The sequence below is a fragment of the Trachypithecus francoisi genome, unplaced genomic scaffold, assembly GCF_009764315.1.
Source record: "Trachypithecus francoisi isolate TF-2019V2 unplaced genomic scaffold, Tfra_2.0 Lachesis_group3, whole genome shotgun sequence".
NCBI classification, from domain to species: Eukaryota; Metazoa; Chordata; class Mammalia; order Primates; family Cercopithecidae; genus Trachypithecus; species Trachypithecus francoisi.
Genome location: NW_022681468.1, coordinates 72,741,823 through 72,768,824, shown reverse-complemented (window position 1 = coordinate 72,768,824; position 27,002 = coordinate 72,741,823). Strand labels below are relative to the sequence as shown.

General features: G+C 36.5%; 1 protein-coding gene across 2 annotated transcripts in view; it reads left to right on the top strand.

Annotated features, from left to right (window-relative positions):
* The window catches only part of NPAS3 (neuronal PAS domain protein 3), an 880,768-nt gene that overhangs the window by 263,053 nt on the left and 590,713 nt on the right, over positions 1 to 27,002 (top strand). For both annotated transcript variants that reach the window (XM_033188307.1, XM_033188308.1), the window contains exon 2: positions 14,674 to 14,918. In XM_033188307.1, the coding sequence (XP_033044198.1) occupies positions 14,674 to 14,918 (245 nt within the window). The remainder of the gene's footprint in view (positions 1 to 14,673; positions 14,919 to 27,002) is intronic.

Genomic DNA, 27,002 nt, shown 5'->3' with positions numbered 1-27,002 from the left:
TGGCAGTCCCCCTCCACCTGAGCTGTAAGCTTCCATCGCAGAGGGAAAGGTATACTGCCAGAGACCAGGAGCATATTGCCAGAAAAAAAAAATTGAGAAGGCCACAGATGCTCCTGTAATGGAAGCAAATGTTAAAGCCACATTTAAAAAATAAAGGTAGAAGGTCAAAACACAAACCCTGAAGCAGAAGAGATTCAGCTATAGGAAAACAATGGTTCCAAAACTCTTTTGTAAATTGCAGAAGACATCTCTAGATAGTTGCCATATTCAGTCATTCTCAATCTTGGAGAGATTTAACATTTCACCTTAAGTGATTTGGAGGTATCCTGCCATCTTTAATCCTTCCTCTGTAATCTCTTATATGTTCTCTTTGGAGCAACTGCCTGTGTCTACTTTTTGAAAAATTTCTGATTACACATAGACACACAGATCCGACAAATGTGAAGGTCTAGGATTCTCTTTTACAAAAATTTCCTCCTGTCTCTGTTGTATGGTTCTTCCTGGTAGGCAGGATTTTCAGTGACTTGGTGTTCTGAATGTTACTGTGTATGATTATAAAGACAGGCTAGACAGGCTCTTGGCTGCTGCTGCTTTCCTCAGTTTACCTCAGTTTGGTGCTCACTAGCACCACCTCAGGAGTGTAGAAAGGGGAGGAGACTGTTTTGAAAATTTAAATATTTCTGACAGGAAAAATTTATGAATGTATCTGTGTTTCTTTTCTCTTTCCTTCCTCTCCTCCTTACCTTCCTCTCTTTTCCTTTTCCTTCTCTTTACCCCCTGCCCTTTTCTCCCTTCTTCTTCCCTTCTCTTCCTCTTCCCCTCCTTCTTTCCCTCCCTTCCTTCCCTCCTTTCACTGTAATACCATTTCAAGGACTAATTTACAGTAGGTTTAATTTCAATAGCACTGCTACTGGCTGTGTTGTTTACTATTTTGAATCATGACTTTTAAGGACATTCAGATCAGCAGCAGCATAATCATCTTTCATCGCATACTTATTGAAGACATACTATATATGCAAGACATTGTCTCTCAACATTATTATTGCACTAATAAAAACAAAGCCTTGTTTAGCATGTACATTTAAGATACTGTTAATCACTTATTTTGAGGGGACTACACTTTGACTCATTGTTAAAGGGCTATTTTAATTTTTAATAAAAGATCCTTTATACAGGATGTCACCATAGTGAGCTGATTGAACTTTGGGTGTGATTAAATGTTCAGTAAAACTGTGTGGCTTAAATATGGTAAATGGATCTATGTATTAGTTTGGTGCAAAAGTAATTGCGCTTTTTACCATTGCTTTCAATTGCGAAAACTGCAATTACTTTTGCACCAACCTAAACATATACATATAATTATTTTCCACTCTCTGGGCTACTTTTAATAATAGACTAAGTCCCATGAAATAGTAACTTTGTCTAACTTTGATACTAAATTTATAGTAAATTTATAAAACAGAAAAGTAAAAGCAGAAACTTTACCACTCAGAGGAAACTACTGTTAATAATTATGGTTTCTTTTAAGTTCAGCTTTCTTCGTTTTCCTCCATTTTCTGTCTCTTTGCCATGTCTTTAATGTCACCTGGCTTTGCTGAAAATCTTCATACCTATACCTTTATGTGCCCCATAATTAAATTCTACTCCCAGGGAAGGTTATTAATGGCACTAAACCACAGGTTGCTAATTGCCACAGGCCAAATGAGAATCACAACAGGCCTACAAAGAGTTTCATTTTTAAAATAAGATGCCAGTGCTTCCAAAAACTGGAAGATGTTATATTAAAAAATCTGGATTTTAGTCTTCTTTCTGAAAGGAAGATCTGGCAACTTTGGGGCCACATTCCAATCTAGTAACAAATGTTTTCATGAATAATGAATATCCCCTGTGTGCTGGGCAAGTGCTTTCCAGTTTTCCACAGGACCTACCATTCCTTGTTACTATTCAGCAGTAAGATCCAGTTTCCACTAATCATCATGCTTGCACTGCTTTCTTTCACCTAGTCATCGTTGCTCATTTGCATAATTTTCTTTGATCCTGCAGGTATTTGAGTTTTTGTGACCCTTACTTTAATTCCATTTACAATACAATAGTCTAACCATTTCAGAAAACGAACAAAATCCAAACTATACCACTCTTCTTACATGTATGAATTTTATGAAAAGAGATATGACTAATCCAAATGAATGATTCTGAGAAGAAATCAAATAGAAGAAAATGAGAAAGACAGAAGGCATTTGAAGGACCATCCTGGGACACTTAATAGACTGCCAACTTTATCTAATGCTAGTAAAGCTCAAATACTACCTCTAAGAAGTTTGGAAGTGTTGAGTAATTGGTGAAGTTATAGCTAGAGGCAGCTGTATATAAAATTCACTCTCCTAACAACGGTGTGTGTGTGTGTGTGTGTGTTTGTGTTTGTGTGTTTGAAAAGTGACTCATTTCTACAACCATGGGAACATGGCCATGTTGCCCCATTGCCCTTGGTGGTTCATTGAAGTCCACACTGTCTTTGTAAAGATGCCATTGGGAATCACTGCCATTTTCAGAAGTGAAGCTGAAGACTTGGTGATATTTTGTTGCCTGATAACTCAAAAGGACACTTTTGAGATGAATATCTCAGCCCAAACAAAACCAAATAAAATGCAGAGAGAAGACAGGTATATTTAAGAAAGGGCTCATGTAAAGCGTCCTGTGACAGGCAGCCAACAGGATATCCGCCTTGGTCAAGGATCGTGTTGAGCTGTCAGTTCAGGGGGAAGTGCTCAATCATGTAGTACACATTTTGTGTATTTCAACCAATTATTCAGTGGATTATAGGTTCTGATACTAAAGTTATTTGTGGAGGCTTTGTGATGGGGGCACATTGAGAAAATTGCTGGCTTTCATTGCCCCATTTCAATGAAGTAGTCTCTACATCAGCTTCCAAATCATGTGCTTTCCTCCATCTGAGAACTCTCAACAGTTGGGATTAATGTTACTATTAATGTTACATTAATGATTTGTTCAAAATCCTGAAATTCAGTGCTGACTTTCAATTAAGATAACTGAAACTTTTCAGTTTTATATGTACTTATATTATGATACAATCTTTTGTTTTTCCATGATCAACTTGCAAGCTCATGCAATAAATTTTTAAATGTGCCTAATTATTTTATTTTTATGTTACATATTTTAAACATTTGTTTTCTACATAGAAATGTTACTGGGCCTGGTGTGTTGGCTCAGGCCTATAATCCCAGCATTCTGAAAGGCCAGGGTGGGCAGATCACTTGAGGTCAGGAATTTGATACCAGCATGACCAACATGGCCAAACGCCATCTCTACTGAAAAACACAAAAATTAGCCAGGTGTGGTGGTGCACACCTAGAGTCCCAGCTACCTGGGAGACTGAGGTGGGAGAATTGCTTGAATCTGGGAGGTGGAGGTTGCAGTGAGCCGAGAGAGCATCACTGCACTGTAGCCTGGGTGACAGAGTAAGACCCTGTCTAAAAAAAAAAAAAAAAAAAAAAAAAATGTTACCAATATTTGTCATCCTGTTACTTAAGTAGACTTGGTTAGAATAACTAATTTGTAATTCCTCAAAGGCAAATTTTTATGAGAGGACTAAGCACCTAATAAAGGAATAGCAGCTTATCAGAGGACTGAGCACTTTTTAAAAACACGTGTAGGGTCCAGGGAAGACTTGGTTCCTGAGTAATGGAAGCCTAGAAACAGGCATTTCCTATGTTGTCTCACTTTAAATGCTTCTATGTGAAATATCATGGCTCTTCAAATTAAATCTTACATGGTAATCCCTGGCACATGAAACATTTAGGCTCCTTATATATGTAGTCTTATGCCATAGAGCTACCCTGCCAACAAGGGCCAAACCTATTAGAGATGGGAAGTACAGTAGTCAATTAAAAAGCAAAGAATGATTCTAATTACAGTAGTTAGGTCTGTGTTACAAAGCTTGGTAGAGACCCCAAGATACCATCAATTGTGGCAACTTCTTAACCCAGACTTGGGACAGGATCTGAGAACGTAGCTCAGGAAGCACTGTCTGTGCAATATGTTGTGTGTTGATTTGTATACATTTTCTTCTCCGTAAGAGCCTGTAGCTGCCATCAGGTTTTCAAGGGTGTGACACATGGAAAAAGTCAATCACTGAATGGAATCACATTCCATCCCCAACCAGCAGCCGGCAAATTATACACTGAACAAAGCACTGCTTTGGGATTTCGAGGGGGCCATAAAGGACATGGAAACCCTGGCTGCATGCTAACGGACTCAGTCGTCTGGTTGAGACCCTTGTGGGATTACTTGAGAAGGGATGAAGACTTCTCCCAGCCATTCCAGTTCCAACTCTCTTTTAGAGGCGTGACCAAGCCAAGCATTTTCTCCAAATACTTCTCAGGCCCTACTATTGCAAAAAGTAGGGAAAGGATGGCATTTGATAGCACTATTTGGCCAATCATTTATTGGGAAAAAAAAATGCCTTTAAGTATCAATGCACTTCTCATGCTCAATACGGATCCAGTAAATTATATTTTCATTTTTTTCAGAAAGTAATTTTTATATTAAAAAGTTTACTGAAGAAAGTCCAGCAAATAGTTAGGCTCCACACCCTATATGCAAAAGAAATGGTATTGCCATATAGAAATAAACAATCTTAATATTTTGATATCTAGCAGCTCATTCAGGTATGGATATATATTATCTCCATATCTTTAAAGATATATAGCTATAATTATATGATCTCAACACATGCTGCTTTAGAAACTGCCAGTTATTGTTGAACATATTGTAAAGTATTTCTAAGCCATTGAATATATTTCAAGATCCTTGTTTAGTATCTTGAGAATATCCCATACTTTAAAGCTTATTAAAAATGCAGTAAATAGCCTTTTTGGCTATATGTTTGTTTACATACTTGGTTATTTTTTCTTAAGATTTTCTATAAGTTAGCATGGGCCTAAAGTGGACAAATTTGTAAGCCTTTGGATATGTAGTTGCTAAAGTGTTTTCTAGAAATTGTAATAATTTAGGCTCCTGGCAACCATACATATGCTTTTGGAATCTGGATGAAAGGTGAAATAACAATATGTGTCTTAAAAAAACAGATAAGTGAGAGAAGGAGTGTACAGTTTCTTGAGGCTGATGGACTTGTATTCTCAGTTGTAGTGTTTAAAAAGAGGGACCATTTTACTTAGTGATCTCTATTTCACAAAGGAACGTGGATAAAGTATAATGGTGTGTTCACTGGTGTCAAGTAAAGCATATGCTATGTTTGCTAGTATTCACTTGACCATAACTTAAATTTTTCATACCTAAAGATCTTTAAACTTGTCAAAGTATACTTTTTCCCTTCCGAATGTGTTGTATCAAGCTTGAAAGTCTTCAGAAGCTTTCTTCCACTTAGTTGTGCTTTCAGAAGTGTTTGAAATCACACTTAAAGAAAATTAAAAGAAAAAATGAATTTTCCCTCTAGAAAGGTCATTTGAATTTGAATTCCAAAGCAATTTAGTTTGGGACTTGTAGCAATTAACAGCAAATCTATCTACTCCAAATTGGAATAGGTGTTTATAAGCCTGAAAATAGGGGTTTTATTGGATATTTCATTAAGGAATTAAGTTTTCATAGCAATTATTATGAAATTTATAAGGGTGATTATAAATTAAATAAAATTTTTATCAGTGACCTAATTGTCATATAAATATAATAGAAAAAAGGGAATCAGGATTTTATTCCTATAGTGGCAATATTGCGCATTAGTGATAAGGACTTGAGTTATCTTGCCAAGGTTCAAATGACATCTGCAACCATCATTGGCCTTAGGTAAGTTACTTTTTCTCTCTCTGTGTGAATTTCTTGTGGGGCAATAAGACTTCTGGGAGGACCAAGGATCCTGGTTTGCCCGGGAATGTCCTGTTTTTAGCACCTAAAATCCAGCATCCAGGGAAAGCCCTCTCTGAAACAAGAAAACTCCCAGTTTTGGGGGATGGGTATGGAAAGCTGGAGGGAAAATAAAAAAAAAAACTCATACAGTGCTCCCCCTGCCAGTAGTGGCTGAAAACAATGCTGTTTTTAGCATCAGTCATATCCAGCATAGACTACTACCTTCCATAGTCACTGTTACCAGTTTTCCCCTTCATTGCTGGTACTGCAACCATGAATTAGATGATGTTGAAAACACTTGGACCTTGACTGAAATATAGTAAGCATTCAAACATATTCATGTTTATCATTATATTAGGTTCCATGATGTTCTTTGATGGTGCTGTATACTGTTAAAAAAGCAGAAATAGCATGTATTCTTTCCTGTTATTCATATTATGAAAAATAGTACTGTAGTTCTTTGGCGTGGTGGAAATTCAAGCAATTGCCCTTTGCATGGTCAGTGAAATGTCCCGCCGTTAAAGGGTGCCCACAGTTCCCTCTCATTTTTCCTTTCTGCAGAAATGCTCTGACCCTTTCAAATATTTAGCTGTGGACTTTCCTCTCAATGTGTGCTCACGACTCCTGTTACTGTTAATGGAAGTTACACATGTGTGCTCACCAGGATGAGAAAGCCTTTATCCCATGTCAGGCAAAGACCCGTGATCCTGAATCTCTTTCTAAACTTCCGACCTGAAGAGAGCAGTGCAGGGAATTGCTGCTTTCTCACTATATTAGCTTCTTCAATTTCCTTTTAATTGGAGCCTGTAACCCAGATTCTTGTAACTTCAGGGGGATGAACAATACAGATTAAGATCTGGATGCTTTCCAGGAAGTTCTCAGCTGAAAGAACATTAAACACACACACACACACACACACACACACACACACACACAGTTGTGGCTATTCACAAATCGCATGCAGTTGCCTAATGAGTCCATATTTGCTTCTGAGTTTTCACATTTGCAGACTGCACTGCTGAGAAAGTAAGTGAAGTGTTCACCCATCTCTGAGTGTGAACTGATTGATTTGATGTACAGGACAAATACTAGAATAGTCCAAATTGTAAACCAGTGGCACAGAACCTTCAAATACAATATTTTACCCTTGTTCAGAACATTCATTTATCCTCAAGAATTCTTTTTAATGTATAAGACTTCAATTTATGTTTAAGAACTAGTAAACTATAGCAGTTTGACAGCCATTCACACTTAATTCTGTGCATTAAACCAACAGCATTCTTTTCCACAAACATCCATTGTTAGGACAATGCTCTCAGACAGAATTTATGAGAAATGGAATTATGTTACCAAGGAGATAGCATTTACTATAATGAAGAGTAGATCCTAGAAAATGGCCCCTTTTACAGCAGCTCAGAGCAGAGCCACAAAAGCAATTGATTGGTCTTGGCATTTAGTCTTATATCAGCTGTGTCATCCATAGCTTCAGGAGTGAGAACACTAATCTAAAGTGACATTTCTGTTCTGGCGGGCTTTTCTGCCCTGATGAAAGCAATTACTTCATTCCTAAATGATAATTTGCAGGAGTTTCAACCACTTTAATTGATAATTTTTTTTTTGTTCTGAGTTCAATTGTGAAGTGATTAGCTGATTTGGTAAATAGAAATTTAAGGTGTGAAATATACAAGTTGCTCCAAGGTAAAGTGCAATTTATTGGGTGGAAAGAAATTACTTGATAAAACTGCGGTTTTTTCCCGTTATTATGGAACTGCCAGTTATATAGCTCAAAGTTCTTGGGGGAAAATGAAGAACAAAACACTTTGATTCATGAGGTTTTTGGCAGACACCAAAGCATACAATGAATAGTTTGGTCTTGCTGTGGTTTATTCAAGGGTTATTTGAATCAAGGTGAACATAAGTTGAAAAGGACTGTGCAGACCTCTCAGCGTTCTTTATTACTATTCTAATGACTCATTCTGGAATTAAATCCTCTTATTTAAAGTGTTAAGAATGAAAATGCTCATTGGCTAAAACCAATTAATTTAATTATTAAGTTCAAACATACACAAGGCATTTTCTGAAGATGAGGGAAGGCATTCAGTTGAATGGCTTTAATTACTCTTTTGATCTATTTTACCACAAGTCAAATGGGTCAGGATTATCCCATCAGAATATATCTTAGTTTAAAAACTGTAAGTATACATCTTGATTTTGATACTTTATCAAATGTTAGCAGTTGCAGATGTTTTTTGATATATTTTTTAAGCAATCAATTTCATATTTTCCTACATGTGGAAAAATAATGGTCATTTCACATGTTAAATGAGAAAAATAAAGCAAGAATGAAGGTCAAACTGATTTAGCACATCAAACAGTCTTTGTCAGCCAAGCTTAATATATCCTGAGTTTGTGGAACAAATGAAATTTTGCTGCTATGTTACACTTTGCTTCCAAACAACCATTACAACTGGTTTTATATATTGTGTGAGCATCAGACCATCAAACAGTGCATCTTTACTGACGTGTTTCTGCAGTGATGATCTACAGCAGCAATCTGCCATTTATATAAGGGCAAAATGTGCATCTATATTTAGTTGTGAAATTGGCCTATTATACTCTTGATGTTTACAGAGGCTAACATAAATTAATGATGACAGCTATGAGCAGTGCATTAGTTAAGCAGCAGAGTTCTTACCTTGAACTTGAAGGTTCCACTTTTAACTTCCAGTATATACTCTCCAGCTTTCTTTACACATTAAAGAAGATTTCTGAAATTATTATCTTTTTTGGAGAGCATTAAACTACTTCAATTTGTGAGCTTTGTTGTGCATATCCTACCAGATAATAGTTGTTTGTGCATTTCTCAATTACATTACCATTACCTTGTAAGAAAGTTGATATTTACAACCATGCCAAAAGAAATATTCTTGGAAGAATTTTTTTCCTTTGAAGTAGGCTGATTTGATTGACTTTGAGCTCTATGTAATGTCATTGTGGGGTGGGCTGTTCTACTAAAAGTAATGAAGAAAGAGCAAGCATTGCTTATAGAATCTTTACTGTACTTCTTCCCTGGGAAGGCTCCTCATTCAGCTCATGTCAGGGCAAGTGTAGGTACTGGAGTAACTATAGATTTCACGGTTAACTACGACCAGAGATCTGACAAGTATGCAGGTGTTCAAAGGTTCATGAGTTAAAATACTGAAGCCTTTGATGAATTTTTGATGGCTGCATTTTTAATACAGGTTGACCTTCTTCCTTTGAGGCTGCATGCCAGATTAATTGATAAATAGTAGAAGTCTGTAGTGCTGGGTTCTCCTAAGCAAAACAAGTAGGAAAATCCATAAAAACCTGTCTGTCTGGCTCCTTAGAAGTACTTTAAAAAGGTAAAATTTAAAATGGTTTTGACCCTGCTTCTCCTTTACCCTATAGTTAGATAACTAAAACCTGCCATGTTCTTTTATAAAGACTAGATATTATATTCTAAAAGTTTACGTGAAGGTGTTTTGTGTTCAAACTACAGCTTGGAGAAGGATTTTTACATAGAGATAGTGTGGATCTGTCAATAAGGTCAGTATCTGAACCTCCTTCATAAAAATAAATTATTTAAAAGTTGATTAAAATATGGCTATGAATAAATCACTGAAGAGGAAGAAACATTTGGTTAAGTTGGCTTCTACACTCTGTGGCTACCTATTTTTAATATTTGTTATCCTCTGTGGATGTACAGCTGTATTATTTCCATAATCATTATAAACATCTCTGTGAAGTGGGAAACCGAAGTAATCAATTTTTCAAAGCTAAATTTGATCAACCACAAAGGATAACTTACCTCTTTTAATTAAATAAGTCATCAAGTCCAAAGCTATCTGTTTTTCCCACTGTGGACAAGTGGCCCAGTAAACAATTGACCCCTTATACAGCTTCATGGTAGATTCACAAAGATTGCAAATTCTGAGTCAGTTTCATAATATTGGCTTTTTGATAGCATTAGCACCCTTTTTTAAAAACTTTTTTGGGGATATGTTTTGCTGGGTTCTAGCTTGAAAAGAATTTCATGATTTGACCTTGTCCCCAAAAATAGAGGTTGAGGAGGCAGCTGCTGTGCAGCTTCCTCAGTTCTGGGTACCACTTGTCCTGGGTGAGCTCTCCATGGTCCTGGATCTGGGGCTTTGCCTGATTTTCAAGAGAACTTTTATGTTTGTGATCTTTTGATAGCTATTTTGAAAGATCATCTTGTCTAGGAGTACACATATACTCCTGATTAATAATTATCATTGCCATTTAAAAGCCTTCCATAGGCATTTTCACAATCTTCCTGAGTAATCGTTCTTGTAACAGCTGTTTAGATGTTCATTTTATAATATAAACAAAATTGCTTGTCCTGCAATTGAATGTCACCTTTTATGTTATTATACTAAAAAAATGGCTCCTTATTACCCTGCACAAAAAATTTTATAAATCTTTAAGCATCTCCTAATTAAATATATTTTTTATTTGAACAACTCATTAAGTACACTTATGGTATACAATGAGTAGACCATAGACAAAATGAGGACTATAATAAAAGGAAAAATGCATTATGTCAGAACCAAGGAATAGAAATGAGTGAGAAGAGAGTGCACATTATTAATGGGCATTGCAGGCCTTAGAAAGAAAGAACAACCAATGTGAAGTGAGCTTAGGTTTCCATTTAACATGTCTTATACAGCATTACTATGTGTCAGGCACCATTGTAAAGATCTTATTAAAAAAATGACTCATTTAACATAATTCTAACAACAGGCTTATAGAGTATTATCCCATTTGACAGATGAGAAAAAGTGAGGCAGTAGAAGTCACCTCAAATGTACATAATTAGTAAATAACAAAACCAGGATTTATACCCAGGCTGGCTAGCTTCACAATCCATTCTCTTATAAGAAGAAGTTATAGACATTAGGCTGGGCATGTTGGCTCACATCTGTAATCCTAGCAATTTGGGAGACCAAGGTGGGCAGATCACTTGAGGTCAGGAGTTTGAGACCAGCCTGGCCAACATGAAAAATTAGGTGAGCACGGTGGTGCATGCCTGTAGTCCCAGCTACTTGGGAGGCGGAGGCAGGAGAATCACTTGAACCTGGGAGGCGGAGGTTGCAGTGAGCCAAGATTGCACCACTGCACTCCAACCTGGGTGATAGAGTGGGACTCCATCTCAAAAAAAATCCAGAATGATAGACATTAGATTATTAGCCTTTTGAGAATCTGAAAATCATTTACGATTTCTCCTATCTACCTATTTATATGCACACACAATATTGCATATAATATCCACATACACACATACATATATGTGTGTTTTGAAATTATTGATGTTGTTTTTGTTGGTGGCAATAATGTTTTGTGAGGATAATGTAGTCATCAAAAGGAGTTGAAATTTTCATTTGCTGAGGATTCATGAAGACTCTGTTTTCTGCTATTCATAATCTAAGTGCAAGAACATTAGAGCAATGGGAAGTTTAGGCCCAGGGAGTAACTATTTGGCTCTGAAGTTTAATCAGATTTTAGATGGCAGAGACTGGCACTATAACATTTTACTCATGTACAACTAATCTATTCCGTCTTTAGTACTCTAGACATAACAACCACAATACTTTTGTTTAGAACAAAACGTGCACATACAAAGTTTATTTTGGGTTTTAATATAGTTCTTAATCCAGTTTGAGGATTGCTTATAACTAGGTCCTACTTTACAAAAACAAGTGAAAGATTAATGCACAATCTAGAGTGTCATTGTCTTAAGGTCTTTGTCTTCATCTGTTACACCAGCATCTCAACAACCTTTATAATCCTTTGGCTGTGCTTTATTGCTGTTGCCCACAGAACCAATTACTGCTTATTACAGACACAGTGATATCATTCTGAAAGTCTTCTAAACTATGGTCCCTGCATAATGATGCGATGTGGGAGTCGTGGAAATCCTTTGTTATTAAGATTACTACCAAGAAGATTACTTTAATAGGGGGACACTGTGTGCGTTAGAGTTAAAAAAAAAAAAAAAAAGAAAAAGACAAGATGGAGAAGAGAAAACAAGGAGGTAGGATAGGAAGAGATAAAGTAAATTCTGACCAGTGCTATTTTAGAAAAGTAGTAAAACATCAGAAAACATGTTAGGCAAGGCATCCAAAGGCATTAGTGTCTGCTTACTCCCCTTCCCTGAATGGATAGAGAAAAGCCATCTCCCTAATATATATCCTTTATAGCCTGTTGAGTTGATACCTGTGATCTTGGGCTTTGTCTCCCATATGAAGATGAATTTTTTCCTTAGATTATTGATAAGCCTATAAATTAATTTCAATTTCAGAATAATTGCTTAATCCTCTACTTTCCTTCAGTTGAATAAATTCCAGATGTAAATATTATGGTATATTACGTAGGTAACAAATAAATACATTTGTGATCATTCTGAGTGACATGAATAAAGGAAAATTACATGTGAAGCTACTTTTGTAATTGTCTGTCCAAACTATTACCCAATTGTAAAATTAGTCCCTGATCCATGTTTGACCATGACATGTTTTATTTGGCTTGCATGACTTTTCAAAGCTTTAATTTGTTAAAATACCAAAATTGGGAAATGTCATATACAAGTTCAGATGTTGTCCTCTAGAAGTGGTGACACCAGGTGTGACTTTCCCCAAAGCGGCATCGGCTCAAACTGTGCTACCCCTTGGCCAGAGTTGTCCTTCAGTTCCTCCCAGTCCCCACCAGTCCTCTTCACTCACTGGCATTCCCTGCCTGAACCCTGAAAGCCCTTGAGTTCATAACCCCTGCTCTAGAGCCCCATCATAGTCACTTACTGAACCAAAAAAAAGTTGTAAGTTTAGCCCACCTTCTGGAGTAGTATTTAATTGCAAGAACACAAAAAGAATAAAGCACTGAACTTGAACCACTGCTCCTTCCCCTATGTACAAGTGTTAGGGAAAATATGTCCAGAGACATAGTTTCTTTTGGCACAGCTGACTTAAATGTTGATAGATAAATTACTTTTATTCTGTAAAGGGAGGAATGTGAACTATTCTTGTATCCTAAGGTGTTAACCTGGATCCTAGTTGTGCTTACACTTCGTCAGATTCTAAGACATCTCTCACTTATGTAGCTTTCAACCAGCTAAAATTGAGCACTTGCAGAATTGAATGGAGGTTGGCCCAGTTTTTGGGAAATAAGTGATAAAACATGTCTTTTCCTTGTAAATTAGTAATGTTTCTGCCTGACTTTATCGCTTGAGATGTATCAAGGGACACAGATTTTGTCACCTGAGACTGCTGCTACTCTGAAGATGATAACATTAACTTGTCTAATTCTGCGAAAGACATTTGTTAGCTAATGTAGACTATTTTATTAATAGAGCAAACATAAAACTAGTTGGGTATTAGCCTAGCAAGTATCTGACCAGAGCATTATGGCATTACTTAGATTACATAGATATTCAGTAAGGTATTTCAGGTGTGAGTTCTGCAGTAAAATACAGTGTTTCCACCAGGAAACAATGTCAGGAATCCTATAATGTAATAGGGAATATTATTCTCCATAGTATATTAAAAGAGAATGGAGCCTCACTGCTGAGTCAATTTTGATCTCTTCCTATGGTCTTCCTTCCTTCCTTGTTTCTCTCTTTCTTATTACTTCATAATGGAAAAAAAAAGAATACTAGACTCAAATATTTACAGTGCTTTCAGAATTCAATCAAATGCATACATAAAAATAATTTTAATGGTATCTTGATACTGAAAATACTATCTAGCTACTTATCATTGGGGTCTGATTTTTTAATGTATTTCTCATCAGACACAGAGCAGAGCAATTCAGAGCAGGTGGAATTCTCCTGTCAGATGCTCACACATAACTTCAGTTGTGCCAGATTCTGCCCTCAGCAATGTGAGCAAACTTCAAACAGAAATGCACATGAATAGTTGAAGGAAAATGCTGGATCCCACCTGTTGCCTCTTCTGGGAAGTAATATGTCTATAATGTTTATGAATTTTAATAACCCATACAGAGCTTTATCTTTCAACATTAAATTTATATTTTCCTAAAGTTTGACTTCTTTGGGCAATATGTTTTATTCTCTAGTATCTTAGAAAATCTATCTACTAATGTATGTCCATTAATAAAGAAGTATTCTCTTATCCAGCAGTTATCAGCACATTTATGAAATTACATTGAAATCTTCATTTTAAATATGATGTTTTCTTCACCTAACTGAATGTGCTGTGATCTTTATTGAGGGCTGGAAGCATATTTGTTGATTCTGACAAGGTGAATTGTATTTGTGTTTATCTTCTGCTCCCCAAGATTATAATTGAAACAAATTTTCCAAAATAGTTCCTTTTGATTAAGATCCCATACTGATGAAAGTTAAGTGAACAAAAGTATTAGTTTGAAATAGATACATGAATGTAAGCCCAATTTATAAATTGCTTATAGTTGATAATATCAAGCCACACCTGTAAACCTTCTGTTAGGTCTTAGGAACAATAAATACATCTCAATGCATGGACAATTGGAGGAAAAAAACCTTAACAGGTAAAACACAATTTCTACTCACTGGACTTGAGTTTGCAAAATGTAAGGCCAGAGTTAGAGTTTATGGCTTTCGTGGACATTTTCTGGAACTCATTTTACTGTCACTCTCTAATTTTGAAATAGTTTTTGGTAGAATTTTGGTGGGAACAAAGGAAATGCAAAGAAGGCAGTATTTGAGTGATGACAAAGTCACATATTCTAAACCACACTTTCTCACTCCTTTGATTTCAGTTTACAAGCATTGAGAAAGGAGAAATCCCGAGATGCTGCTCGCTCCCGCCGGGGAAAAGAAAACTTTGAGTTCTATGAATTGGCCAAGTTGTTGCCTCTTCCTGCAGCCATTACCAGCCAGCTTGACAAGGCATCCATCATTCGACTTACAATTAGCTATCTGAAAATGAGGGACTTTGCTAACCAGGGGGACCCTCCGTGGAACTTGCGAATGGAAGGCCCTCCACCTAACACATCAGTAAAAGGTAAGTTTTAGGCCACTGTTCAGTCTGAATATGATGGTCTGTAGGGGTCTGTAAGATGAAATGTTTACCATCATCCTTTCTTCTTTTCCTGCATATCAAATCCTTTAAAGGGATACAAATGTGGAAATCTGAACTCTGCATGAGAAAGACACCATGTGAAGGTGAAATAAACCTCTTATTTTTCTATTTTATTTTCAAAAGTCTATCAGCCTAAAATTCTATCACTTTATATAAGATTTCAGAGAAATGAAAATGAAATGACACATTAAAATGCTTCTTGGGTTTAATTTATGTTTTACAATTACATACAAATTCTTCATGAGTGGAGTATGGACATATTTGTTAAAGAGAGCTGACATTTTCTGCCTTAAGTAATGAAAGAAAGGCAGGGAGCAGAGCTCTTCCATCTTTAGCAGGCATTTTAGGTTAAAGATTTTATTGACCAACAACAATCAATCTATGTATTAGTGTTTCAAGTTTCCCTATATACATATTACCTAAAAGTTATAAACATATTTTTTATTCTAATCCTTGATGCAGTTACTCTTACAACTTAGTATCTTTAAATGTTAGGTGATTTTTCACTCTGATGCCTAAGACAGTATTTTCTTGTGTGTTCCTGAAATTCCTAATAATTTATGGCATTTAAATATACATGCATATATTTATTGATGTATATGTGGTGTTGGCCATTGGTTTTCTATCTTTAAGGGTGTTCTATTCAAGGTGTATGGCCTAAAGAATCTGCCAGATTCTCATGTTCGTATTCTGTATCTAGACACTTGATAGAATTAAATAAAACTGGGCATTTGGAGGAGTTGCAGGCAACTTCCTCTGGGGAAGAATTAGCTTCTTTTGTTACATCTTGCCAACTACCTTTGGAAAAGTCCCTGTACTCTTGGCTATAACAGGAAAGGGTACTAGTGGGGAGCTGTAATCTTTTGTAGGGTTCAGATTGAAATGAAGGGTCAAAAGCAGTTGTTATTTACAATTTTGTGGTAAGAGCTGTGATCATATATGTGTCTGTGAGAGTGTAAATTTGTTACTTGGGGATTGTGTTATGCATATTAGAGGTGGAAAATGTTAATTTTAATTGTAACAGGTTATTTTTTTCTAGAGCAACAGTTGGCAAACATTTTCTGTAAAGGGCCATGTAGTAAATATTTTAGGCTTAACGGGCTACTCAATTCTGCTGTTGTAGCACAAAATTAGCCATAGACACTATGTAAACAAAACAATGTGGCTGTGTTCCAATAAAACTATATTTACAAAATAGGCAGCAGCCACAAAATTAGTTCCATAGGCTATAGTTTGCAGACCACTTTCTAGAGTGTAAGAATGACACTTAAAGATTGAGGAGAACACACAACAGAGGTACCTCTCAAGGACAGGATGTCAGTCAAAGGTAGCCCAGGAAAAATAAAGCAAGGCACATTCGATCTGTCCTTTTACATCCCTTCTGCCCTTGAGCTTGTAGATACCAATTCAGTAACACACTAATTCATGTTCTAGATTGTATTAGTCTGTTTTCACGTTGCTATAAAAAACTACCCGAGACTGGATAATATATAAACAAAAAGGTACAATTGACTCATAATTTCACATAGCTGGGGAGGCCTCAGGAAACTTACAATTATGGCGGAAGGCGAGGGGGAAGCAAGGAACCATGGCAGCAGATGAGAGAGAGAAAGAGACAGCAAAGGGGGAAGTGCCACTTTTAAACCATCAGATCACGTGAGAACTCGCTATCACGAGACAGCATAGGGAAACAGCCCCTATGATCCAGTCACCTCCCAGAAGGTCCCTCTCCTGACACGTGGAATTATTAATGCAATTAGAGACAAGATTTGGGTGGGGACTTAGAGCCAAACCATATTATAGATACTAGTACCAAATTTTTCCAAGCTAAATATATAAATATAATTTTAGTAAATAGACATTAGACACATTTTTTTCACTCTTGTTTGAGGCACAGGCTATCTTTATTCCAAATCATACAAGATGAAAGGATGAGGGTAACAGGTTAGGAACCATACCATGTGAAAAATATGTAATAATTATTCAATTATATAAGTTCAAAAATATATTATTCAAATGAAATAATGGAATGGACCTGTATTTATTTAACATAACTCAGCAAATTTTTATTTGTTTATTTTCATTGTTAAAGGTGTTTGTAGTCAATAGGCTTTCTTGGCAGTAATGGCTACCAAAGTAGAAAAATGTGATGCTTCTGTCGTTTGTCCATTTGTCTATGATGTACCAGAATCATGCCCTTTTAGGCATGCAAATGTATAGATCACATGTAATTATTCCCTCCTTTTATGAGGGATAGTTAGATGAAGCAAGTGTAAAGTGGAAACGACTTTGCAGTTCAGTGTTAGCATATCTAAGGCAAGAATCCACTTTTCTTGCCTTTCTGTCTAGTATCTATCACTTCTTGTCATCCCTACAGATAATACTTGTTTTATATCACCATCATCAAACATTTTAGGTGAGAATTTTCTCAGCTTCAGACTGTTACAATACTTCATTTTTATTCTGTGGCCTTCAGTTCAACTCTTTAACTTATTATTATGATTAAGATGTATAAAAAGAAGATAAAACGTGGTTGTTGCCCCCACATTGTTGCAGTTTCTGGAATGGCATGGTAGTGTCACTGAGAGATAACAGGGTAGTGGAGACGTGTGGTTAGAAACCTGGAAGGAGATAACGGATTTTATTATATTTAAAATTCCATCCAGATGATGGCAGAGCATCTAAGTTGGTACATGTACACTTTCACTATTAGTAAACTGGTGATAGATTAGAAATGAAGATATAAACATAGTGACTCCCTACTGTCTACCCTGGCTCTCAAAAGTAGCTAGCAATATAAGGAGCACTTTCTATAAACTGGTTCTACCGTAAAATATGTGTACATTTTATTGCTTTACTCTAATTCTTTAATGCAAAACTGCTATTCATTCTGATCAAACATTCATGAAACAATAACATCAAAAGAAATTCATTTTAATTTATTAAGGTCTTCTATGTTGTGCCCTTGAAGACGTTCATATGGATAAACAAGCTTATATAAATAGCCTGCAGCATCATGTGAAGTGCAGTTCATAATCCAACAATAAAACGGTAGACATTATACTTCATGCTTCTCCAAGCAATCTCTTGAATAAACCTAAAGGCATTTGGAAATTTGTATGAAAAGTACTTACATTGTGGTGGCAGCATTTTTTTAATGTGATGAGTTGATCATGTTAATAATTAAATTTCAAAGCTTAAATTTAAATTTGTCCCACACAACTGTATAGAAATTTAATCACTTTAATTTATGGCTTCAGAAAGGTCCTTTACTGTGCCCTGTGCAGTATTCATCACATCTTTTCTTAACAGTCTATAAAGGTTGATGAGTTTGTTTTGTGATTCCCATTGTATACAGATTATTACAAGTTATGCTTGCAGAAAGAACACTCAGGTGACAGTATGTAATATGTCCCAAGTCAATTACTTCATGGAAATGATATGTTAAGCAATTGGAAGGTAACTGATAGTATTTTCCATTATTTTAGAAATATCTGTATTGTTATAATACAGATCAAATCTACAATGAACATTATGCATTATTCAAGAAATGACCAGGCATTCTCAGCAGTGTTTCAGCTAAATAACTGATGATTGTAACCTTTAAAGAAATCTCATTGTGGTGACTGTTGGTAAATCACTTCTCCATTCATAGTAATCTCTATTTAGAGGCTATCTAGAAACCATTATATCTTTTATTAATCTTTAAAGCAATAGCCACTGATTTGACATTTGCTAAAACTAGATAAATTTTCTGTCTTTCTAATATCACAGACTTCAGTCAATTTTAAGAGTCTGTCGTCTGCTGCAACTCTATTAATCTAGGAATATTTACCATTGCAATCATAAGTTTTATTTCAATTTAAATGTGGCAGCTTTTAAACAACAATTTGCCTATGTGTGTGACAGGCAACAATGCTAAAATATGTAAAGTATAAGAAATTCTTAGTCTTTGGAAAGGAACAGTTGAAAAATATGCAAGATAACTGGTGATTAAAATTGACTGAACACATTAGGGAAGAACTTCACTGTTTTCATAGAATTTCCATTCACTATTTTGGGCATCTATTGTGAATTAAGTAGATGTTTCTGAGAAGAGAGACTTGCAGGCCTATATTTAAGCAGCATATTAGCTCTCCCTAGCCAAAGACTAGACTCTTACTAAAGCAATGATGTTAAATGGATTTATTTTAAATCATAGTGTAGTGTAACTGAGTATAGGTCATACTCACAGTGACACTAAACTACTGCTATAATGTTGTCCCCCAAAATTAGATAGCATTTTATAAAATGGATTCTGTTTCAATAGAAAGGTAGAGATTCCAAGACTGAGTGATAGGTCATCTTGGTCTAAGCAGTTCAGGGGTTTTCCTGTTCCTGTTCTGGCATTTTCCTGTGTACTGACATACATTTACTTCTACCAAGTGACATTCATGCTTTGGGGAAAGGGTCATATTCCTCATTACTAAAAAACCATGTGAGATGAAAGTTCATAGAATCAGTACGTGGCCATGTACACCCGGCCTATGACATTCTTTTGTCTTTTTACATGGGTAAGAGGAAGAACCCAGACTGTGCACCTTAGCTCCTAGCAGGAGCCTCCCATAGGGCTAGATGAGTAGGGCAAAGATGGTAACTCAGTTCTTGCTTGAATCCTCTTCCTACCTCCATCATCCTCAGCAGACTGAGGAACAGACTCCCTGCTCTGATCTCTACTTATGTTTGTCCCAATCCATAGTAGGTGGTGGTACCCAATGGAAACAGAACCATTCAGAAGCTGAGCTGCCAATGTTCATTGTTGTTTATTTTGGGAGTGAGTGCCAGGTTTTACTAGGACTCGGAAGTGTGATGTAGTTGTCTTTACTTAGGTATGCTTCCAGGAAGTCTTTTTAATTATATGCTGTTATACTTTTGTATCTTTCTAATGAAGTTATGACTTCTGAAAGGAACTCATTTAAGAAATAACCTTTTACATTATTTTATTTTACATCATGATAAGACAAGCAATGTTTATATCACCACATTTCCCCAGGACTATTATCTTTGACACTGGGCAGGAAGGGCTTTCTGACAATTGCAGGCTAAATGATAAGAGAGTATGTCTCTGAGACTCTAATTCTTTGGAGTTTTACACTTTTTCATGAAAAGCTTTGATGACTACAAAGGTGAACTCTTTATCATTGAATTATTATCTAACTCAGCATGAAAAATATTATATATAGCATTGCTGATATCTTGCTGCATGCCACTGTTCAAGAGTTGGGCTTGTCACTATTGTTTTCAGAGCATCTGCTACAATGGAGCATTCAGGATTACCCTCAGCTCCAGACAGTGACTTGAAGAAAGCATATTTTTGAGAGTGATGGCTGAGAATATGTGAATATTCAGGTGTCCTACTCAGCTATTACCAGAGAACAAGCAATCACAACATCTAAGTGGCACGCAACAACAAGCTTTTACTCATGGAGCTGTGGTTAGGCTGGGAGTTGGCAAGTCTAGACTGGGCTCAGCAGGTGCCTCTGCTTTGGTCCACAGCTCTGGCTGGGCTTGGCTCCTTGCTGGGGGTTCAGCCTAGCTCTGTCCCATGTTAGAAGGCAGCAGCTATTTGGAAGTAGCTCTTTCGTGGTGATGGAGGCAAAGCTGTAAGAAGGGTGAACAAAAACATGCAACGTCTCTAAATGGTGTGACTCAAAACTGTCATGGGGTCATTTCTGTTCAATCGTTGGGTCAGAGCAGATTGCGTGGCACAGACCAAAGTCAAGGGGCAGGGAAGCACATTGCACCTCTATTGGGAGATACTGCAAAGAAACGTGGCCAATTTCACAGATAAAAGATGAAAAATATGAATCTGTAACTTATTTTACCTTATCCAGAGTAGTACTTGTGTATTGTTTTAATCTGTAGTTTTTGTTTGCCCAAAATGAGAAGTGGGCTAGGCATGGTGGCTCATGCCTATAATCCCAGCACTTTGGGAAGCTGAGATGAGAGGACTCCTCCAGCCCAGGAGTTTGAGGTTACAGTGAGCTATGATTGCACCGCTGCCCAGAGGGAGAGCTTGTCTCTAAAAATTTTTTAAAAGGAGAAGTAGAGGCCAGGTGTGATGGTTCACACCTGTAATCCCAGCACTTTGGGAGGCTGAGGTAGGCGGATCACAAGGTCAGGAGATTGAGACCATCCTGGCTAACACGGTGAAACCCTGTCTCTACTAAACAAACAAACAAACGAAAAAAAACAAGAATACAAAAAATTAGCCAGGCGTGGTAGCAGGTGCCTGTAGTCCCAGCTACTCAGTATGCTGAGGCAGGAGAATGGCGTGAACCCAGAGGCAGAGCTTGCAGTGAGCTGAGATTGTGCCACTGCACTCCAGCCTGGGCAACAGAGCGAGACTCCATCTCAAAAAATAAATAAATAAATAAAAATTTAAAAAGTTTTTAAAAATGAGAAGTAGAAATAAGGAATTTTTGTGGAGACTTTGGAAATGTGGGCAAAAGAGTGCAAATGTGCTCTTTTGCATTCTACATCAAGATTAATTAATGTCTGTTGCCACTATTATCTCATTTTTCTCTAGCAGCACTGAGTGGTAAAACCCCTCAATTTGTGCCTTTGAGTATGTCATCATCTGACTGAATTGCTCTTTTCCTTTGTAGGGGCAAAAGCATAATAACTTTTCCTGACCCATCACAAGGATTATGGCTGAAACTTCCATAACAAAAGACAGGTTTTCAAGAAAAAATTTATTTAATCAAAATTTTACATGATGTGGGAGCTTTCAGAAATGAAGACCCAGAGACCCAGGGAGAAGCACATATTCTTATGCTTAGGTTCGATGAAGAATGGACAGCTGTATAGAAATATGACTGGACAAAAAAGGCATGACCTAAAGATAATAACTTGAGGGGAATTCCAACAGGTCCTGTTTGTTCAGATTTTTCTTGGCCTCTCTGTGTAGCATTCCTTCCTCTAGGTACAGGGCCTGACACCTGTCATGTAAGGGTCTTCGGGGGGAGAGGAGAGGGTCAGATAGTCTTCCTAGATTTTATGGCTTGCTTTGGGGGGAGAGAAGTTCTATTGTGCATCATGCACCTTGGGGAAGAAATAGGGAAAGGAGAAAGGGGGGAAAAAGAAGGTCAGAGAGAATATCTTTTTATACCCTTCCAGTCTCCTTCAGTTCGAAGTATTCAGCTTGTCAAAGTGCCGTACTTTGCAATATCACATTCTGAGACCCAACACCTTCTGTTGGGTTTTCTTGAACTCCTATTCAGCTTTCACATGCCAGCTCAGATGTCACTCTCTTGTGCAAATCTCTGCTTCCCCAGAGCATTAGTAATTTCTTTCTTTGGGGTATTGTTACATTTTTCTGTTGGTTTGTTATCAACTTACATTATAATTTGTTTCTTTACATGCCTGTCTCTGTATTGAGACTATGAGCTTATTGAGGGAATAGCCTGGGTCATCTTATTCCTTTTTATATCTCCAGAACCTTGTACAATACCTGTGGAAATAAGTATTTAACCGTGTTTTAAGTCGAATTGTGTAGAATATAATTATATCTTGGGATTACTATTAGCAGAGTTATATAGTACTGATAAGAACTATGGGTGAGTTTAAACCATAAACTAGGAAGATGCAAAAGAAGAGTAAAAAGGAAGAGCAGAAGAAAAATGGAGGGAGAATGATGGGAATAATGTGAAAACAAAGGGAAATTATGCAGGACATGGAGTAGGCGCTAGAAGCAGGTGTGGCCCCTGGGATGAGCTGCTAGTCCCTGCCCTGTGGTTGGCTTCAGCCGTCAACGTAGTTCTCCATGTGGATGTACATGCAGAGGAGGCGCAGGTTAAACTGTAGTCTCAGTTCCAGCACTTTGGGAGGCTGAAGCAGGTGGATCACCTGAGATCAGGAGTTCGAGACCAGCCTGGCCAACATGGTGAAACCCCATCTCTACTAAAATATACAAAAATTAGGCAGGTGTGGTGGCAGGCGCCTGTAATCCCAGCTACTCCACAAGCTGAGGCAGGAGAAATCGCTTGAACGTGGGAGGCAGGGGTTGCAGTGAGCTGAGATTGTACCTTTTCGTTCCAGCCTGGACAACAAGAGTGAGACTCCATCTCAAAAGCAAAACAAAACTGTAGTCTCAAGAAAACCATGAGTATTCTGGGTGTGGGAACTCAAGTCCCTTCAACAAATATCTGAGTATCTTCTCTTAGTAAGTCAGTCCTCTAAGTTGTTTGCCTTGGAGATATTTGCAATTCATAGAGAAACGAATGTGCAATAAATAACGGTAGGGCAGCTTTCAAGAAAATTAAATATACCCTGTGATTGGTGTCATAAAGCCCTCTCTAGACCTCAGTTTTCTTTTTGTCAGTGATTCTGGTCTGGATGATTACTTACTGTCTAATCCAAAGTCCCAATTCCTCAGAAAGGATTTAGTGATTATTGTCTTAAATATTTGAGACTAATAGTCTTCCTTGGACTATCATGTTTCTTGAAGCTGTTTATTAATAATTTCAAAAGCCACGTACCCCAACTCTTCATATTTTGCTGATATTTCTATTTTCCTCTTCTTTTACTTAATTCCCCTGTACGTGGAGGCACCATATCTCCCTTCTATGTGTTCAAAAATATATGGCATTGTTTCTTATCTTAAAAATTTTTGTTTTTATTATCAATATTTGAGCATGTGTAATCATTATAAATAAGAAAGGAGAATAAGATAGCACATAATGAAGTTTTAAAGAAGTTAAATGCAAAATACATGATAAAGATAAAATAAGAACCTAGCGCTTCATGTACTTTTTCTTTGCATTTACTCTCTTGAGAAAACTTTAGGGAACACACTTAGTATTCTATATCACATCCAACTTATTTTAAAAAGTCTACCAGTTCTTGATAATGTAATATTTTAGTCCCGACATTTTGTGGTTTTGCATTATACTGCACTGTACTCACTTATTTAGGATTTTCAACTTTACATGCTCTATTCTTCAGGACTGGCATTCTTCAATGTGTTTCTGTTAGCCCTAGCACCTCTTGCAAAGCACAATATATAGTTTCAGTGCTCTGCAGATGATAATATTTCATAAGCATAGCAAAGAAGGAGTCACCTCTGACTGCTTTATATGATTGAAATTGTACTGTGGCTTTAATTTTCAGAAACAGCTTTCTAGATACTGTGCATAAGTCTTAGCTCTGCCTTAGTAAACATGTGGTGACCTCCACCTGTGAAAACTAATGTGTCTTTGAATATTGATTGACTACAGCTTTTCACTTTCTTTCTGGGTCCATAGTGTCTTAGTAAATGTCAGAACCTCAGCATTCTAAAGGAAGGCCAATAGATTTTTTTTGTTGTTGTTAAAAGACCAGATCACCTGGTCTTTTAACAAAGTCAGTTACAGAGTTGGAACTAGAATTTGGGTCTCTGTAATCCTAGTTTAGAACATATTCTTCCATAATAAAGAGACTTTTCTCTCTATGTTCAGCCACTTATGATTGGAATCCCTTTTCCCCATTTACATTATGTGTGAACATTTATCCACAAATGGAGCTCATGTTAGACACTGACCCATTTTAGAGCAAATGATAACATTTGCTCTAATGCCCAACTTCAGAAAACATAGGCCGTTCAAAAGCATAGGAGTTATGACTCTATGAACAGAATAATTTTAAGAAGGCATTAGGAAACTGGCTGAAACGTAGATGGTACCTTTCTGTAGTGTCTTTGCATCACTACAGGACATTCTCTATAAATCTAAAATTGTTTCAAAATAAAAGTTTTATTTAAAAAAAATCACTAGAATTCACTCTGATGATAGAAACATTAGAAAAACAAGCCTCTGTCCAAATGGAAACTCGTTCTTTCCCACTTTCCTACCTTTCTAACTGGTCAATATTGAGTCCCCAAATGCTCAACATTCTAAAGTGCTTCATGGCTGATCGTATTAGGAAATGTGATTAACTGACAGTTACAATATCAATCAATGGAAATGGAAGGGAGGAAATTGGTTAGTCTGTTTACATAGTTTGCTTAAAACTTTATAACTGAACTATTGCCCTAGAGAGTCATACATAAGTTTTCTTTAAAGTTTATAAATTATTTCCATTTAAGAGTCATACATGAGCACAGATGCCTGCTCTGGTTAATCTCCTTCTTTTTCTTGCCAAGATTATGACTAGTATTACATTTTCTATTCTTCCAATCTTGGTCAAAGAGTGCCTAAAGAAAAAGTTTAGAAAGCCAAGGTAAAAAACTAGTTACAGAGTTCTATGACAGGAGTCAGCCAATGTTTTCTGTAAAGGATCAGACAGTAAATAATTTAGCCGTTGTGGGCCATAAGGTCTCTGCTGCAACTGCTCAGCCCTACTTTTATAGTGCAAAAGTAGCTATATAGACAAGTTGTAACAGAATGCATTTGGTTGTTTTAATAAAACTCTTATGAGTTTTTTTCAACTATTTAAATAATTAAAATAACAAGGATAATACATTCTTAGCTTGTGGATGGTACAGAAACAGGTGGCAGGCTAGATTAGATCCGCATGCATTCCATAGGTGACCAACTCCTGTCGAGACCATTAGAACTGGAGGTGGACTTAGGTACCTATTTTAGAACCCATTATGGTAGAAAGTGTACTTTGAGTTATAAAAGGTTGATTCTTGTATTTGTTTAAAACATCGCAATAACAATGAATGGCTGGTAATATGTTTTTAAAAAAATCATCTTCAGTGCTAATGTATGTACATAAGTCTATTTGTTATGATGACTGTCATGACTAAATTATGTACTAGCCAGGAATGTGATGTTGGCATGTTTCAATAGCTAGCCGTAGATGTATATGCATTGCGTATATCACTGAAAAAATTAAGTGAAAAGTCATACTAAATCAGTAGTATCATTTGGCTTATTACTTTTGGCAGCTTTCTCACTTTAATGTAGCAAATGATCCAAACTAAGGCTCTTCACATAGTCTTTTTAAATGCATGATCTTAATGAAGAAAAACATGATGAAAACATTGTCTACACAGGACTATTGTTTGGTTATTTTGACCTAGCTAATCAAACAACTGATCAGTTAGGTTAATTAATAGTTTTGATTTATTTTTCCACATAATTTATTAGTTGTCTTCCTGATTCAGTTGATGGTTTAAAGTATGTTGTGACTCTAACCATCATTTAAAATCATTAGAAATAAGATGTTTGAGATTTGTATATCTATTGGCATTATGAGCAATACAATGAATAAAATTGGTAAATCTAACCTAGTCTTTTGTGGGTGAAATTTAACATATCTCCAAAACCAATGTCTATATAAAATGAATAAATATGACCAAATTATATAGCATAATATAATTTTCACAACTTATACTCAAGAAACCAAATACAGTCACTAGGAAATAGCTCCTGTGGTCTTCTGCTGTTGCCCGTTGGGAGCAGTCAGTCACCAGGTATTGACTGAGTGTTCCAAGGTTGAAGGCTACAGTGATAAGTGCTTGGAAGACACTACAATTCAGTGAGTTCATAGTAATAACTTCCTAAAGCACTACAGATACTTAAATTTCAGTAATGTTTTGTAATTAAAGCATATTACTTACGTATAATTTTACAGTTTGGGAAATAAGACTGTGTTGAATATCAGCACTGATGATGAAAACAGACTGTGTACACAGTTTGGGTTTTATATAAATACTTTAAAATATTGACTTTCTTCTATAAAAATAGATGAATACTATCCAGGTTTTTACAAGAATTTTAGCACAAAAGCAAAATTGCTATTATTTTTCATTTTGAAAAGATGCATGAAGATAGCATTTAAAAATATGTAAAATTCAGTATGTCCTAGAGACATACGAAAGGAAGCAGGAATGTTGATGCAGGTAAGCCTCATTTTGGATGTTCTCAGGGACGTCTGTAAAGTGGTGCAGTGATATTTGCTTAGCTGACACCTGACCTAAAGTGCTTTTCATTATATCTTCTATGGATACTGAGCTCCTGAAGTTGCAGAAAAATCTGTAAC